Source organism: Gossypium hirsutum, chromosome D02, assembly GCF_007990345.1.
Source record: "Gossypium hirsutum isolate 1008001.06 chromosome D02, Gossypium_hirsutum_v2.1, whole genome shotgun sequence".
Taxonomy (NCBI): domain Eukaryota; kingdom Viridiplantae; phylum Streptophyta; class Magnoliopsida; order Malvales; family Malvaceae; genus Gossypium; species Gossypium hirsutum.
The window spans coordinates 19,530,331-19,548,618 of record NC_053438.1 but is presented as its reverse complement, the minus strand read 5'-3'; the positions used below and the strand labels follow the sequence as shown (position 1 = coordinate 19,548,618).

The 18,288-nt window shown below is 32.6% G+C and overlaps 1 protein-coding gene across 4 annotated transcripts; it reads left to right on the top strand.

Annotated features, from left to right (window-relative positions):
- Positions 1-422: 422 nt before the first annotated feature.
- On the top strand, positions 423-16,228 carry LOC107910741 (probable protein phosphatase 2C 12). 4 transcript variants are annotated; one of them, XR_001687769.2, is made up of 12 exons: positions 435-617; positions 983-1,267; positions 1,593-1,764; positions 2,020-2,173; positions 2,253-2,316; positions 2,795-2,902; positions 3,355-3,480; positions 3,621-3,856; positions 4,042-4,241; positions 4,324-4,482; positions 4,565-4,664; positions 15,973-16,228. XR_001687769.2 is itself a non-coding variant. In XM_016838711.2 (10 exons), the coding sequence occupies exons 2-10, from the start codon at positions 1,070-1,072 to the stop codon at positions 4,347-4,349; spliced, it is 1,284 nt and encodes a 427-aa protein (XP_016694200.1). In that variant the 5' UTR covers positions 423-617; positions 983-1,069; the 3' UTR covers positions 4,350-4,823. The 4 variants fall into 4 exon arrangements, 1 of the variants encoding a protein (XP_016694200.1); XR_005910621.1 differs by adding an exon at positions 11,954-12,026 and having other exon boundaries at positions 4,324-4,664; XR_005910620.1 differs by having other exon boundaries at positions 4,324-4,664.
- Positions 16,229-18,288: the final 2,060 nt, after the last annotated feature.

The following is an 18,288-nucleotide window of genomic DNA, read 5'->3' as shown; positions in this document are numbered from 1 at the left end:
AGCTCCAAGTGACGATCCGGCAATCAGTACGATGGATCATTAACCATATATGAGTATAAGAACATACCTTAGATCCAAGGTGATTTGACGATCAGTATTGGAGAATGGAGAAAAAAAATTGAATTTCGTTTCATGAAAAAAAACTAAACTGTAGAAGAGAAGGAGAAAATGAGCTTTCGATTGTTTCTTGTATTGTGAACAGAGGAAGCCATTTAGCATCGATTTTAACAGCACAGTGACTTAAATGAAAACTTTTAAATAGTACAATGACCAATTTGTAGCTTTTTTTAGTCAAGTGACCAAAATGAAAACTTACCAATAATTTAATGACTAATGGTGTAATTTACCATTTTATTTACTCATTTTTTTTTAAAGAGAAAACCAATAATTTATTTTTTAAATGCGGCCACTCAAGTAGAAGTGCACCGTTTTCACCGCGTCAGATGTTTGAAAAAAAACAGAAAATTCTGAAAGAAAGAGATACAATCAATGAATCCGTGTTTATCAATCACAGCGACAAATCCAATTCAACTGGTGGTGCCATCGTCCCTCTCATTCTCTTTCGCGCGTAATCTCCTTCTTCAGCTGCTCTCAGCCGATTTCTCTTTCTTTTCACTGTAATTTTCTCCTTCTCGCTTCCTTTCAATTTTTGTTATATTCTTCTCAATTCCATTTTACCTTCTGCATTGAGATTCGTTCTCCTTTTTTGGTTTTTGTTTAGCAGATTTTAGAAATATCTATAATGTGTCATTGTCTACATTGAGTTTGATTCTTCTATTTGGTTTGATGTAAAATCTAATCGTTCAGTTATTATGTAAATTAGATATTCTATTTTTTTCCTCAAAGATCTCGATATTCATTTTCCCCTAGCCATTGGCGTCTCATCTCTTTATACATATTTATATTCTGGTTGATCGTTAATCGATTCATTTAACTTTCGATTATCTTGCGATGGGATTTGATTGCATTGTGTATCTTTCAGGAATTCTGGCTTAATTGATGAATAATTAGAGGCATTGTTTTTGGAGGAGTCGATTTAGCAACTGGCTTGGTGTTTGGATTTGTAACAATGTCCTCGAGAGGCCAATATCAACCAATGCCACTTTCGGTTCTACTGAAACGAGAATCATCAAATGAAAAGATAGAGAAACCGGAGATTGTACACGGACTAGCGAGCCAGAGCAAGAAAGGTGAGGACTTTACGTTGCTTAAGACGGAATGCCAAAGAACAATGGGAAATGGTGTCACCACATTCTCAGTTTTCGGGGTATGAATTTCCGTCTCCCATTTTTACTGAACCAATGCTAATCATATACTAATGCTTGAGGAGTCGCCTAATTCACCAAGAAATCTGTCATTTGTATCACTAGAATATAAAGATTTACAAACTTTTATCTTTTAGGCATATTGGTTCAATTATTCTGTAGAATTTGTTTGGTTTTCCCAGATGTACTTGTCATCATTTATTTGCTTATTAGAGTGGAAAAGATCATCTTTTAAAGTGCTGCTTCCTTGATGTTCTTCATTGTTGTTTTTTTTTTTTTCCCTCTTTTTATATGTTGGTTTTGCTAAATTTTTTTTCACTTTTGCAGCTCTTTGATGGGCACAATGGATCTGCAGCTGCTATTTACACTAAAGAGAATCTCCTTAATAATGTCCTAAATGCTATTCCAACGGATCTTAATACAGATGAATGGGTTGCTGCACTGCCTAGGGCTTTGGTTTCTGGCTTTGTTAAAACAGATAAAGACTTCCACAAGATAGGTATGAGCTGTTTTGGTAAACATATCTTAGTATAGCATATGTTTTATAGGACAATCATTGGACAAAATAGGAGTATTTGGGTAAGTTCATGGACACAAGCACATAATTTCTTCCCCCCAATGGAGCAATTGGGATGAAGAAAACTTATTTTTAAGTGGGTATTTTCTTTTAATTTTTTAAGTTTTTGGTAGTAATTTCTTTGGGCTTTTCACCCACGTTTAGTAAATGATATGCATGTTATGCTTTTCTTTCCAGGAAAAAAATCAGGGACAACTGTAACCTTTGTGATAATAGAAGGATGGGTTATAACAATTGCATCTGTTGGTGATTCCGAGTGTATATTTGACTCAGCTAATGGTGGAATGTATTACTTGTCAGCTGATCATAGGCTTGATTGCAATGAAGAGGAGTAAGTTAATGACAGAGTTTGTTTGATATGCAAGTTTCTCTAAATACTGAGGCCTTACTCTCTGTTTTCATCTTATTAGAAGGGAACGAATCACTGCTAGTGGGGGTGATATTGGTCGATTAAATGCTGGTTGTGGTACAGAGGTATCTTCTCTTCCATTGCAATTTTGCATCTCATTTTTTTTTGGTGTTTCAACAAAGTTTATATAGATTCTTAGCCTTTTCTTTCTAGGCAGTGAAACATAACACCCTCAAGATATATTCATGTGAATGGATGTGCAACCACAACACTAGGAAAACACAATCTAGAAGCTAGTTTCAGACATTTCATGACTCTATGGAAAAGTGTATCAAAAAGACACTACTCTTATTTGATAATTGATGTGAATTACAGAACACCTTTTTTAAAACTTAGTAATTATAGCTGCAACAATTGTAATTAGCAACAACTTTTCTGTATCTATAATGTTTAGATGCAGATTCTAAAAACATGCCACTGATATGCTTGTAAATTATATGATTCCCTGTAGAGAATTTCAGCATCTGCAGTCAGTGACAAAGTCTGTTTTTGATTAATTTTGTGGATCAAAGCTGGTGACTTAATGGTAAAGTTATTTTGTAGATTGGTCCTTTGAGATGTTGGCCTGGAGGCTTGTGTCTTTCACGATCCATTGGCGATAGGGATGTTGGGGAGTTCATTGTTCCTGTTCCATACATAAAGCAAATAAAGGTTTGTCTCTCATACACCTCATGCACGCTGCATTTGATATATGTTAGTTGGCCTATCTTAATTTCTGGATTGAACTGCTTACTCTGTGCTTGAATATTGTATTTTGTACAGTTCCTTTCAGAGCACCATATTAATATATATTTTCCTGATGCCACTGTACTAAGAAACTTGGAATGAATTTTGCTGTAATGGACTTCCTTGAGCTTGGGACCAATATATTTTCCGAATTCATGATCATTGAAGGATTTAGTAGAGGCATTAAGTTCATATCTTCATTTGCCTTCACTCACAATTGAAATGCTTTTGCACATTGGTTTTTCAATTTTTCTTTATTATTTTTTTTTTACTCTAATCAGTTTTCTTTGGAAATGTTCCTAACTGATTGAGAGTGCTAGTGTTTCTTTTTTACTGTTATTAACAAGTTAATTTACCCGCTTGTGTATTTTCTGCAGATGTCTACAGCTGGTGGTAGGCTGATTATCTCTAGTGATGGTGTTTGGGATGCCTTATCAGCTGAAGCAGCTCTTGATTTTTGTCGTGGAATGCCACCAGAAGCAGCAGCTGCACAGATTGTGAAAGTACCATCCTGAATTTTATTTGTCTGCACTCTGCTCTTTAGATATTGCTGCTGGGAGCACTATGCCCTTCTGCCTTTGCTATATTTTAGTATCTGTTGCCTTTCTCATTATCTTCTGATTCCTTTGTCTCCTATGAACAGGAAGCTTTGCAGGCAAATGGTCTTCGAGATGATACAACCTGCATCGTTATTGATATCTTACCACAAGAGAAGCCAGCTGCTCCGTCGCCACCACCAAAGAAGCCAGTAAAATACCTTTTGATGTCATTATTTCGCAAGAAGCCTTCCGAATCATTCTCTTATAAAGATAAAGAATACATGGAGCCAGATGTGGTGGAGGAATTATTTGAGGAGGGATCTGCTTTGCTTTCAGAAAGGTTAATGCTTATGAGGATCTTCTATTTATTAAAATGTTAAATTTGTACTTCAATTGTCAGATCAAGCATCAGACCCATAAATCATTTGTATCTGTACATTCTGTTTAGCATAGCTTGCTATAAATGAAGACATGATAAAGTAATTTCTACTTTCATCTCACGAGGAACTCTTTTGTTGGATGCAGGTTGAATACAAAATACCCAGTGTGCAACATGTTTAAGCTGTTCATGTGTGCAGTCTGTCAAATAGAAATGAAACCTGGAGAGGGTAGTTCCGTTCATGCTGGTACTTCTAGTTTGGTAAAGGTATGTCCATGGGATGGTCCCTTCCTTTGCTCTAGTTGCCAGGAGAAGAAAGAAGCTATGGAAGGGAAAAGACCATCAGGTAATGACTGAACTCTCCACTCTCTCCGTCTCAAATGCAAATTGGTGTTACTAAAACACCTTTTCTTTCTTCCTATTTTCAGACAGACATTGCATTGACAGTGACTAGCTAGACCTCTCAAATTACTGTTGCATTTTATGGGCACAAAAATGTTTTGGAGGTGGTTATAAATGGGGAAGATGGTGCGTCTCACTACAGTAACTACCTTCAAATTTCTTATCGGGGGGCATTGATCATTCAGGTTCATTTGCAACTAAGGATCCAGTTAGATCTATCCAACTCAGAAGATCAGAGTTGAAATATGTGTTTATTTTTCTCAACAGTACCTCAAGCGCGAAAAGAAAAGAAAATATGAAAAACAAATGAGAAAATATTGGCCAAAGGGTTTCATACTCTTGGCAGTGCACACTGGCTGCCTCAGAGGTAATTCTTTCTTTTTAACATTTGTGTTCCCATCTTATACCGAGCACTTCAATTCTTAGTAATAATATATAGGGAGTTTGATGAGTACATAATACACATTTGTCAGAAGTTAGGAAAAAACTTTTGTTATTAGCTTGTTGAAAGAAATTTGTTAATGTATCGTGTGGTTTATTGCTAGAGTGCTATATATATAGCTTTTTAGTGATCAAGGATCAAATGCTGGTAACCCCGGTTATCAAAAGGAAGATACATGCACATGCTTAGTTTGTGTATATATGTCTTGATGTTTTGTGATACCTAGTAGGCAGATCTTGCCGTGCCAGAGTCTGAGGATAGATAGATATGTCGAGCACTGGACTAGCTCTGCTGTCGGGATCAGTAGACACCACTTGGCTGGAGGAAGTGGACTCTAAGCAAGTTAGACTATGAACTCGCCAGCTATGTCCTTTATGTGTACAATTCAAGCTCTATAAGGAGGCAAGTACCAAACAACTTGTCTTGTTATTCACGTTAGAATTTAGAAAACAGTATATGTTGGGGAGTTTTAGAAAAAAAGGAAAGAAAAAAAGGGCATATTAATAATATCCTAATGATCATATTATATGATTTTCTAACTTGACGGCTCCATTTGTTTGATAATTTACGAGGCATATGGAGAGGGAGAGAGTGGGGGGAAGAGTTGACCTAAAGTTATCTTAGGCTCACATCTCTGTTGTTGGTTGGCTGTTTCTTGAATACCATTGGTGTTAATGGCTCAAGGGTCCCAGCTGCCTGCGAATTGGCTGGACTGGGTTTAGCTCATAAATTCACAAATCACAACCCATCCTTTTTTATAGTACTCGTTTTTCTTACTCTTTAGAAAAATAAAATATTAATATTTTAATAGTAAAGAAGGATATTTTTTATGCAATCTTTGTCATTGTGCATGTGCATATTAAACAAAGCCCAGACGTTTTCTTGAATGTTCAAATAATTGGAAGAAAATTTTAAATTTGTAGAATTTACAAGCAGAATGGACAGTTTTCAAGCTATTCTTGTCCAAACATCATTTTGAAAAGTAGCTCTTTATGTTGATGCTTTGCTAGTTCTGATTTAGAAATAATCGTGACTCAAGTTGAAAATATTTGGGATATCAATTTCCAACAATTCGAATTTCCATTGGTGATCAAAGGATATTCACCCATAGAACCTATTAGAATAACCATGAGAATCAAGAAACAAAACTAAAATGAAGAAGCAAACACTAAGGGTCAGTTCTTCATTGCTTTTGAAAAATACTTTTAAGAAGTGTTTTTGAAAAGTTTGGTTTAAAATTTGAGTGTTTAGCATTGTTGTCAAAAAGTACTTTTGAGAAATAAAATGTCCATTTTAGACATGTTATTATCAAGTAACAAATATACATTTAAATAATATTTAAATTAGTTATTATTATTATATTTTAGTAACAATATAAAAAAATTATTATAACTTGTTAATATTTTAATATATGAAATATAAATTTTAAATATTTAAATATAACCATTAAATATTTGTAATTAGTATTTTAAAAATATTTTTTTTATTTTTAATTAATGATTTAAACACAATTGTAATTAAGCACCAAGAAAAAAAATAAAAATACTATGTTATTGAAAGGGTGAAAAAGTAATTAAGCACCAAAAGTGCTTTTGGGAGAAGAAAAGCTAAAATTTTTAGTTTCTCTTTTTCAGCTCCTTTTCAGAAGTGTTTTTCAAAAACACTTCTGAAAAGCAAAAAATTTCAGCCAAAAGCAGCTTGTTCTTCACAATTTTTCTTTCAAAAGTGCTTTTTTTAAGCAATGACGAACTAGCCCTAAGAATGAAAACAATGATGAACAAGAGAGGTATTTAGAAGCACAAAGGCTTCTTCCGTTCAACTCAGAAATCTCACATTTATACACTTGTACAAGTGATAAGATTTGATAACTTATCAACTAATTAACCAGCTAACTATTTTACGAACTAATTGATTAGTAACAGATCAATAACTAGCTAGTTAAAACTAGCAGACTCAGTCAACAAGTGAAATTGATTCTTTGACTCATACTATAGTATTTCCCTAACTTTTCCTCCTAAATGGGAGATAAGACTCCCAACTTAACTCGTAACCTATCAAATGATTATGGTGGAAGAGGTTGAGTGAAGACATTCACTTGTTCCTCAAAAGGGACAAAATTAACCAGCAACGTGCCATCAAAAACTTTTTCTTGAACGAAATGTAAGTTGATCTCCACATGTTTAACACGATCATGATGTGTGGGATTAGCTGTTATTGAGACAATAATAGTACTGTCACACCTAGTACTCGATTTACCACTAAAGATGATTACTCTAAGCTCAACAAATAATTGTTCTACCCACGTTTAACTCTTGCAAGGCTTCTATACTTTGCTTCATAGGTTGATTTGGACTCCACTAATTCTTTTTTAGGACACCACCTAAGAGGATTATCATCAATATAGATACAATAGCTAGAGGTCAAATGCCGATCATCAGTATAGGCAGCCCAATCTATATCAACAAAGCACGTGAGATTCATAACTTCTGTAGATCTAAAAAAGAGACTAAAGTCAGTTATTCCTTTCAGGTACCAGAGAATCCTTTTAACAATCCTTAGTGTGCGTCCAAAGGAATATTCATGTATTGACTTACTTTGTTCACTGTAAGAAATATCTAGTCTGGTAAGACAAACATATCGTAGGGTACCAACCACTTTTCCATACAGATGCAATCTAAAAATGGTTGACCATCAATAGCATAGAGTTTAGGCCATAAAAGGCCTCAAGTAAGTGAATAGCATGTATTGACTTTGTTCACTGTAAGAAATATCTAGTCTGGTAAGACAAACATATCATATGGTACCAACAACTTTTCCATACAGATGCAATCTGAAAATTGTTGACCATCAATAGCAGTGTGTTTAGGCCATAAAAGGCTTCAAGTGTGAAAAACAATTTTTGAGCATTAAAAGGCCTCAAGTATGGAAAACAGAGACACCCAAATATTTGAAGATAGTTGTAATCAAGCTTGATGTGGAATAATTTTTCATAAGGTGAGGTTCCATGTAATGCCTTTGTAGGAAGTCTATTGATCAAATGCACAATAGTAGAGGACGCATCGTTCCAATAAGAAAGAGGCATTTCAACTTGAGCAAGCATTGGAAGGCCAATATCGACCACTTGTCTATGTTTATCTCAACCAACTCGTTTTTCTAGAAGTATGAGAACATGAGACTTGCTGTTGAATCCCATAAGCCTTCAAGTATAGAAGTAACAAAACAAACGAAATTCACCTCCTCCATCTAACTAAAAAGCTTTAAGTTTGCAACTAATGTGTTGTTCTGCAAACTTTTGAAACTCCATAAAAACAGTTTAAACTTGGAACTTGTGTTTGAGAAAATGGATCCAACTATAATGAGTATAGGAATTAAGAAATATCACATAATAAGAAAACCCATTTGAACATATTGGTGTAGGTCCATGTCATGGGGCTAGATATTTAGTCTAACAAATCGTACGACCTCAGGCGATTTCTTGGATTCAAATCTGCCTAAGTCAACCTTTATCTCGAAACTTGCAAATTCTCACAGAATTTCTCTAAGACATCAAAGCAAAGAGGAAGCAAACTTGAAAATAAAGAAGCTAAGAATGAACAAAAAGCCACAGAAAAATAGCGCACACCAAGTGTTTGAGTAAATGCTCTCAATAATATTTAATTACTATGAAAAATTACAACTGAGTGAATACAAATGAGGGGGAAGGCTTCTTATTACAATTGAGCTCTCTCAAAACCAACAGTACAGATTAAGTTACATCGACGATCGAGATTAGAGCCTATCTACAATTGAGAGTCCTAAGGGATTTAAATTCTATACAATCTTTATCTTTTTAGGATTTACACTATTTAGCCTGGAAACTCTAGTTTTACTAGAGTGTTTCACTGGCCCACCAAAGCTTCAAGTAGATGGGCTTCTCCATAGGTTCCACGAATCGACCTAGTTCATGTAGGTCAAATGAGTCTCATTTAATAAGTGAACTTTGGTTTGTAAGTTCCTCGACTTACTCGTTTCAAAATTCTAAAAGGGTTCCTGTGTCTTTGCCAAGCCAACGATAAGTCAAAATGTAAAACTCTACCAAAGTGTTTGAGATATACCTCACTTGTTCACTTATTGCATTTACTTGTATTGTTTGTCCAGTTTGCATCACTACTTTACCCCCAAAGTCTTATGCACAACCCACCTCTATCTTATGTGGTAATCCCTCTAATGACTCCACAGGTCTTACATCAGTTTTTCGCATCTCTAGCATTTTTAAGGAGATATCCTTAGCATTCTGATCTACCAAGTTAATGTTTCTCCCATATGAAATACCCTTAGCTAGTTGGATTTTCAATAATACATTTTTCTGCCTGTCGTGTCTCAACTCATCAACACAAAGCATTGTTGTTATTGAGTATCCAAGATACATAAGCAACCGACAAAAGGAACTAGAAGAGCATTAACCTTGTCTAGGAAATTCAAGCCAACAATAAAGTCGTAATCATCTAAGTGAATTGCCTCGAAATTTTTTTGCCTTTCTATTGATTGATTTGTAATTCAACTCCTGGTGTTACTCCCACAGTCGAGACCTCTTTAGAATTAAGTCTTGATTGTTTTAGTTGACTCGCACACTAAGAGACCAAACTTACCCCTGACTTTCTCTTATATGAATAGATTTGATGCTTTTATATCATCAAGAGCATACTTTCTTTGACCTGTGATATTTATGTCTACATACATTAACTCATTCTGCTTGCGATCCCTCTTTGCTTTAGTAAATTTGAGCATCATTGATTTAAGCTCCAACACCTTATCCTCAATAGGCTCTGCTTTAATTTTTTTAGTGACTGTGGATAGCTTAGATCGCTCTGGATAGTTTGACATCCTATACAGACCATAACATAACTTAAGATATTGATATTTAATTGTAAGGATTGGAGTTGAAATTGATTAAAGAAAATGAAGTCTGATTTTGAAATTTTAGTTTCGAAAAAATTTTGAAATGAAATGAGTTTTTTTTTATTAATATGATAGATTATTTATGACTAATAATAAAGAAATTAGAAGAAATATATTAAGGAATTAAAATAAAAATAATTGAAATAATTAATAAAAGATAGATAATACAATTCAAACACTCCAATCAACTATGTGAATCAACAAATTTGAACTTGGGGCAGCCTTATCATCTTTTAGACTTTTTGAACAAGCAAGCTGGATTGAAAAAAAAATAGTAGTGTTACAGGTCATAGATTGAAGCCCATGACAAGTGTGCTAAGAACGCCTTAGGCAAAATTTGGGTGGAGAAGACCCCAAGTTCTTAAATATCAATGAATCTCATCATGGGTAGTACTACATTCATAAGGAGTTTCCACGCGTAGTGGAATATCATTGGGACCTTGAGGTCTAAAAGAGAAGGGATTTCTGGGAATTTCGTTTCACTTACTTTGGCCTCACTCCTCCCTTTGGTGTTTGTCTTGACCATTTTTGTATAAAAAAAGAGAAAAAAAAAAGGAAATGAAAGAGAAAATTATTACCTTTTGAGAAAGTAGAGACTGGAGATAAAGAAGGCAGAAAGATTAAGTTGAGAAAAAGTTAGGGTTTGGATTGATTTAGCAAAAGTGTTTGAAGGGATGATTGAGTATTTATTTTATAGAAACAAGCGTATGCAAGAAGTTTTTTCGTGAAAACTATTTAGATTCTCTAATACAAATTTGACATCTGTCAAAAAGGTAAATTATGTAATGTTTGAATTTACGTGAGTAGCTGCCAAAATCTAAATTATCCAAATTAGTGGTATACGTCTGACGCAAATAGTTAGGTTTCAGTTATGTATTGGAATTCTCAAAAGCTAGGAATTCCCCAAGTTTGGCAGACTTAAGATTTTGGCGTATAATGGAAAAATAATTGTTTGGCGAAATGTAGTCTGCACATATGTTTCTTTTTGTACATAGGTGTGGGTGTATTGTAACTGTTGTGTAAGCAAGTGAAGATGTTATTTATGGATATTCTTCTATTTAAAGGAAAAGATAGTGTTACGTAACATCCAAAAAATCGGAGGTTAATATAATCGGGTTTGGGAATTAAGAAAGAGTGGTCATGCCCTAATTTTTGAGATTATCTATGCATTTTTAAGAATAAATGAGGTATTGATTTGTTGGATAAGTGTTAGTGAAATGTTCCTTAAAACTTAAGTTCAAATCCCTTCTCTCTTACCATTTTTATTATTTTGCTAATTTTGCTCAAATCTTAGTATGTGAAACATCTTATTTTTAAAATAAATATTGCAAAAACAATTTCAAAAATAAGGAAATAGCCTAGTGGTTAATTGATAAATGAAAAAGCATGAAAATTAAATCGAAGTCCCAAGTTCAAATCATTTCCCATGCAAAAGAACTATTTTTTTTACAAAATTTTTTATTTTTAATGTGTGTGCCATCCATACCCTTGTAACCCTAGGTATAAATGTTAATTTTACACAAAATAACCAGTATTTATTTTATTTTTACGTATCCTAGCTGTTCCTTCCCTCTCCTCTCCTCTTTGATCTTCATTTTTTTCCTTTCTTCTTCCATTGTTATCGTCACCTACACCTAGTTTTATCATATCTTTCTTTTTCTTTTTGTCAAGATTTGTTAACATCTTCTCCACCATCTTGATGATATTTTTTCTCATTAAAATCATCCCCAAATCTGAAATCTTGAACCCCAAGATCAATCCCGACCATTGTCAAGAAAGTTTCATTGTCGTTTCTCTCAACTAGCTTGTGTAAGATTTCTTTCTTCAATTTGTTGATTAATTTGTCAATTAAAAGCCTAAATTTCCAGATCTTTAATTTAGGATAATTTTAAATATTTTAAATTTATTTTTCCATATTTTTAATGGATTTTTAAATTATTTTTAAATTAGCCTCGAATTTGGCCACCATAGGTGGTGATGCGTGTGCCTATGTGCAAGAATGAGGGTTGTTTTGTTTCTTGGTTTTTGCCCATCTTTTCCTAGCATTAATTTGAGTTCTTGAATCCTTCTAATTAGCCTTTAATCACATGTTAGTTAGGGAAAGACGTTCTTGATCAATTAGCCATTCGAATCTCACAATTCAGGAAGTGTAAGTGCAATTAATTGTAAACTAGTTTGTTGTTTCGACAAAGTTATTGGGAAAAGGTTATGGATTGATTAAATAAGAGATTTTAATCAATATTATCTACTAATTTTCTAGTATGTAATTGTGTTAGGTGCTGACTGGAACACTCCAAATCAACTGTAAAGCCGAAAGACGTTCGCTCGCACGATTCACAACAAAGTAGTGTAAGAAATCTAATTAGTTTGGATTCGAAAAATAGTAGTAATTTTGACGATTGGTTGGAACCTGTAAGTAGGTGTTGAAGGGATGGTTAAGAGATGAATTGATGAAATTTATACTGATTTTTTACTTAGGTTCGTTTTTAAGGTTAATTAAGGAAAATTTGAAGATTCGCTAGTGTGCTATGAGAAAGCGAAAAATAAGGTGTGGGTCCCAAACTCAAAAAATTAATTAAAAATGATAAATTTTTTAATATATTTGATGATTTATCTTCCTGATTGGATTGACTTAATAGCCAAATAATTAATTTTGTGAGTGATCGAACCAGTTACATTTCGAGCCTTAAAAGATTAATATGTTAGCAAAGTTGCTAGTTTGACAGTGTGACTGTGTGAATGGTATTGTGATTGATGATTGTGTTATTTGGTATTAGATTGATTTTATATATAGCATGATTTGCTGATATATGAGCTTATGCATGATATAATTGTATGGATAATTTGCTATGTTATATTGGAAAGGTTGCTATACGTGCACATTAGAAAAACCGTAAAAGTATGTGAAATTGTATAATGTTGAATGATATCATCTTAATGGTAATTTGAAAGTTGGAACATTATTTCCATTTATTGAAAGTATGTGATTATTGAGGGTATGTTGAACATGTCAAATAAATGTGAAAAGTATTGAGATATGATTATGTATGAGTTTGTATGACATATTGCATTTGCATTAGGATGGGATATCTTGTGGTTGACAGAGGAGTTTCATGTAGTATTGGTGGCATATTAAGTCTGTATTTATATGTAGTCAGCGCACTGCAGCTAGAGTAGGGATTGACGATTTTATCGCATATTATATGTTATTGGCGATTGTATCGCACTATTTGATATCCGACAGATTTTTTGCATTATTGATTATTTGGTGGTTTTCCCACATCGAGCTATGCTCACATTTGTTAGAGTTTGGCAGATAGGTTCTAGGGAACTTGTGGTGTGTAGCAGATGTATGGATAAGAACCTTTTTATATTGCATCATGCTCATGACATATTCGAATGTTATTGATTTATACTACATATTGTATTATGTTGTATTGAATGGTATCAAAATTAATGATTGTTACTCGAATGACTGATGACCTATGCTCATAGACCGTTTGACATCAATTTGATAATGGCTATGTAATGATATGAAATTCCAATGTTGGTTATGTGTTCTTATGTTAAAGCTAATATGTTTCACTATATTTGATATTTATGTCTGTTTAAATAACAGTTCCACTCACACTGAGCTTTCATAAGCTCACCCTCAATAATGTTTAACTTTTCAAGAAAACCTCGGAATTAGGACCAGACTCGACATTCGGAGAATCACCTTGGACCTCGGACTATTTTTAATCAATATTATTATGTCTTTATTGGTTTTGGTTTGTAATTTTTAATTTTTTCTAGTCTGTGGCTTGGTAACTTTTCTTTTAGAGATTTTTGCATGCATGGATTACTCAAGTATAATAACTGAAAAATGTATGATATTGGGCTTAAGTAAAATTTGACATTTTTCCCTAATATTTGCTACATTGCAAATGAATCGTTTTTGAAAAACAAATCGATAAGACAACTAAGTTTTAAAAATGACTTGAAAAATGGTTTTTTTGCTGCATTAGTTTAACATTGAGTTTATTTAAAGTGCAAATACGGTTTTTCTCTAAAATGAGTTTATTTAAAGTCTTAAAAAGTAACATAAGTTAGCTTAGCCATTCCGGTGACTAATGCAGCCTTCTCAATCTAGCCAAACGTCTAGGCTAGGTTAGGGAGTTTACATGTTAAGTAATAAGGGGTAAGTATGATTTGAATTATTATCAAAGGTATAGTATGTCTTATTTGTCTAAAATACTATACTAGTTAGGTTGTAAAGTAACCTGGTTAGGAACCAACTAGATAGACTAGTGATATTTATAATGTGAGATTCTCATTTATATTTCTCTCAGTAAATTATAGACCATTAAGAAGACAAATTCTAAAATGCGTGACACTTGTTAAGTTTCACTAGGTAGGATGGGTCATATTTATATGTGTGAGGGTTCTGAGAGAGGTTTTTCTTCTTTTGAGAGTACTTTCTGATTCTTTTTTTAAATCCAATGGTATATGTTCCTCATTAAACTAGAAGTTAAGAATTCTTAGTTTAATCAGTGATCATTCCATCTCTAGGTAAGTATTACAGCTCTGCATGTTAGATGTTTTGAAAGAATGAGTCTGTAAATGGTATATGAACAGTAAGTGGTAAGTATAAGGCTTTGCATGAAGGTTATCAGAGTTTGCAGTGATAGTAAATTGTATGAAAATGAGTTTTAATGGTGGTCATATGTTTTGTAAGCAGTTGTTGTTGCTGGTTCGAGGAGAATATCTAAGTCTAGAGCTTAGAACTATAGTAGGCGAGTTTCTACCCTAAATCTCTCTCTTAAGTAAACTTTTCAAGTAGAAGAAAAAATATATATAGAAGATTATGATATCTATAATATGGTAAGCGTACTAGTATAGTAAAGATGAGATAATTGCTATGATGACATGTAATAAGTTCTATTGAAGAGGAATATTGATTAACAAGTATGTAGTTAAAGTTTGAGATACGAAAAGTATGAGTCAGTTTGGAATGCAAATACATTTGGGTAAGTAAATGATGAGAAATGTCCTTTTGTGCAGCCTCTAGTAAGGTAATTATATTGCTAACCAGATTGGTAGATCACGATATAAAAACAAGTGTAAGACCATGAGGTTGAGACTCATGACATCTTGATATGATTTGGAAACACTCATGGTGTAACCTCTAATAAGATGAAGACTGGAATGGCACATCACGAAACATGAATGTGTAATACCATGTGGTTAAGGCCCATGACAAAATGTGTTTGTAAGAATGTTCATGGTGTAGCCTTCGATGGTGTGTAAATCGAATGAGCAGATCGCGATATATGAACTTATGTATAAGTCTATAAGGGAGAACCCATGGCACCTTCTGTGAAAGCCTACTGGGACAGTAAACACATAATTTTGTATTATGCTCTTATGGCGAATTTTGTTCGGCCCTTGCGACGTGCTCTGATAAATTTGTCTGGTAAAATGTACTTATCCGCCTTTATGGTAAGTCTAGGTAAATCCTAACAATTCTTAATAAATATTCCTAAGATAAGATTATGATATGTTTGAATTTAATTGATGGAATTAAATGTGTAAAGTAATTGGATAAGTTTTTAAGGAAGTTTTTGTAGAGAAGTGTGTATCTGTATGCTAAGAAGGGATAACCGTCATGAGAATCTATTAGTGTTGAATATGGATGTATTCACAGTTGAGAGACATAATAAATTGTTTATTTGAATTCTTTTGTGTTGTATAGTGTTGAAATCTGAGTATGTGGTATACACCATATTTGAACAGTATCATACATTATTTTGGAATCTTAAGGAAACCAAGTCATCGTATTTTCTGAATTATTTGGGGTCCTGTAATAAGGTTGTATGGGATTCATCTGGATAATCTATATAGTACATTATCAATGAGAATTTGTATGATATTGAATTAGAGTATGACTTCATTAGTAAATTGATGGTATGCAAATCTAAGTGAGTACTTTCCAAATATGTATGTATCAACCAATGATTAGAATCAGTGAACAAGTGTTCTAGAATGAGTGTATGTGTGAAGAGTTGATCTCTATAAAGTGGGCTCTGTAGGTATATTCTTTTAAATGGTACAATAGTAATTTAATAGTATGAAAATTGGCATGTAAGTGTATGCCGAAACTGTAATAATATTAGCTTGAAATGAAAGTAATTGGTTTAGAGGGGTAGTTTGAGCATAGATGTTCTTCGAAAAAGATAAAGTATCCGCCAAGGTAATTTTTATGATAAAACTCACTAAGTTATCTTGAACTTACAAAAATTTGTTATTGTTTTAGGTATTGTGGTAAAAGAATGCATCAGGAGGGACGATGCTAGGAGTATGCCTGGGTAGCGGTGAAGTGGGTTGTTATGCATACAGTGGAAAAGTGTTGTATTATGGGCTTTCATCCTAAAAGTCTATCTTTAATAAATGTTGTATTGTAAAATTTTAGATAAAGGTCTAATGCAATGTTTTATACTTTCCTTTTTTTTTTTAGATATTAAGGCCTTTAGTTAAAATAATAAGAAAATTGTTTTCGTTTAGGAGTATTAGTCAACTGTTTCAATATTCTGTTAAGTATTGTGTAGTAACACCTGAAATTCGGACCTAGTGAACTAGGTCAGGTTAAGGGCGTTCCAACTTTACTACAAACGATAACTCATTTATAGGCAGTCAACTCCTTTGGAAACATATTTGGAAGGGAAAGAATACACGTAATCAAATTGATAGAAAATGGAAGAATTCATGGAAACTAAAATTTCCTTTTAAGCTTATTATCTGTCTTTGGAAAATTTGAAATAATTATATTCCAACTAGGGAAGAATTAAGGAAGAGGCTTATCATTCTTGTTGCGACATTATGCCCCATGTGTAATAAAGAAACTAAAATGTTGGAACACCGTTTGATTCAAAGTAACTTTGTTAGAGTCGCGTGGCTAGAAATGTCGCTTTCAATTAGGATCCAACTTTTTAGTTTTAATTTAGTTGGGATCTTACAATGGCTTTAACTTGATGATCTAACAACTAGGAAGTCGATGAGTGTTTTTTTTTTTTTCATGCATTCTTTGGAGGCATTTGGAAAGCACAAAATAATGCGATCTTTACAAAAGCTTCTTCTAATCCTTTTAGGGCTCCTCGTCAAATTAAGGATATATATACTCATATTCTAAATGCTTACAACAATTCGACAAGTTATTGAGAGAAAATAATATAAAGTAAAAACCCCAAACTTATGAAAAATATTCAAAACACTAAAGAAAATGGTGCTTGATTAAAGTTACTAACAAAAGTTGAAAAAAACCGATGAGAGTAGTTGCATAAGGGAGATTTGGTGGCAAATGATGAAAGAGGAATTTTCTTTAACATCTATAGAAGAGTTTTTTACATAGTCAAAGTTGCAAGCTCAACTCAATTTATTACGCATGGTGCTTTTACATATGTAGGAATAGGTAATTACAAGATTCAAGCTTTTCAACAATGAGAAGTAATGGATGCACATCATCAAAGGAAGAACCAAAGTTCATTGGAAACTTGCTTCGGCATTTGCGATGTCAAAATTTTATCTTAAAATATGAAAAATATTAGAACTAGTGATGGATCTTGACATTAAATTTTTATTTTTTTGGGAAGGAAATATACATATGGTGAATTTGGTTTGTTGAGAAAAAGGAGAGGAAAAAATATATTAAAACAAGTTATATGCATTTTTGTTTAGTTTATTATAATTATATGTTTGTTTAGTTTATTAAAATAATATTTTTTTAATTAAGATATTTTATTATATTTTAGTAATATAAAATTATATGTGCAAGTACTATACTAATAAAAGTAAGAATAATAATAACTTTTATAAATACATAAATAAAAGGATAAAAACATTTAAAATCAATTTTTTTTTTTATGTTGACAATCACTACTTGCAACAAACTCAAATTTTTTAAGCTTGTTGCACATTTTTAATAATAGCAAATACTCATTTTAATGGAAGGAATAAAAGCACCATATGCAATAATATAAACTATAAAAAATTATAAAAGAGAGAAATATTCATTAACGACTTATTAAACAAAGAAATCAATAAAAGTAAAATGAATTACCAACTAATATCAATTACCAAACTTATATTCTTTTTCTTCTCCATCACTTACTAAGAAATCAATAAAATTTTTTATTCTAAACTTCCATTTGACGTTTTGAATTTAAAAAATAAATAGGAAAAGACCAATACAAGGCAACAAAGGTAAAAAATAATGAATTTTTCAAAACTATTGGTTAAAGGTTGAAGTGAGAAAACCAATATTTAGAAAAATTAATTTAAGTTTAGATGATTATATCTTGTTATTTATGATAAACAATTAATTTGAAGAGTTTATAAATAATGATTTGTAGTAAAAAAAAATAACAATGTACTTTCACAATTTTCTTATTATAATTTATAAATTTAAGTGATGGACATGTATAAAATATATTGTAATTGAAGTTTTGAATATTTTCAAAAAAGAAATGTCCCACCCTAAAAATTGGGTTAGTAGAATCAGGTAATTAAGATGTGAGCTTAAAAAAGATGTGGGAATTAGGGTCGTAGTTATTAATTAAAATAATAATAGTAATAA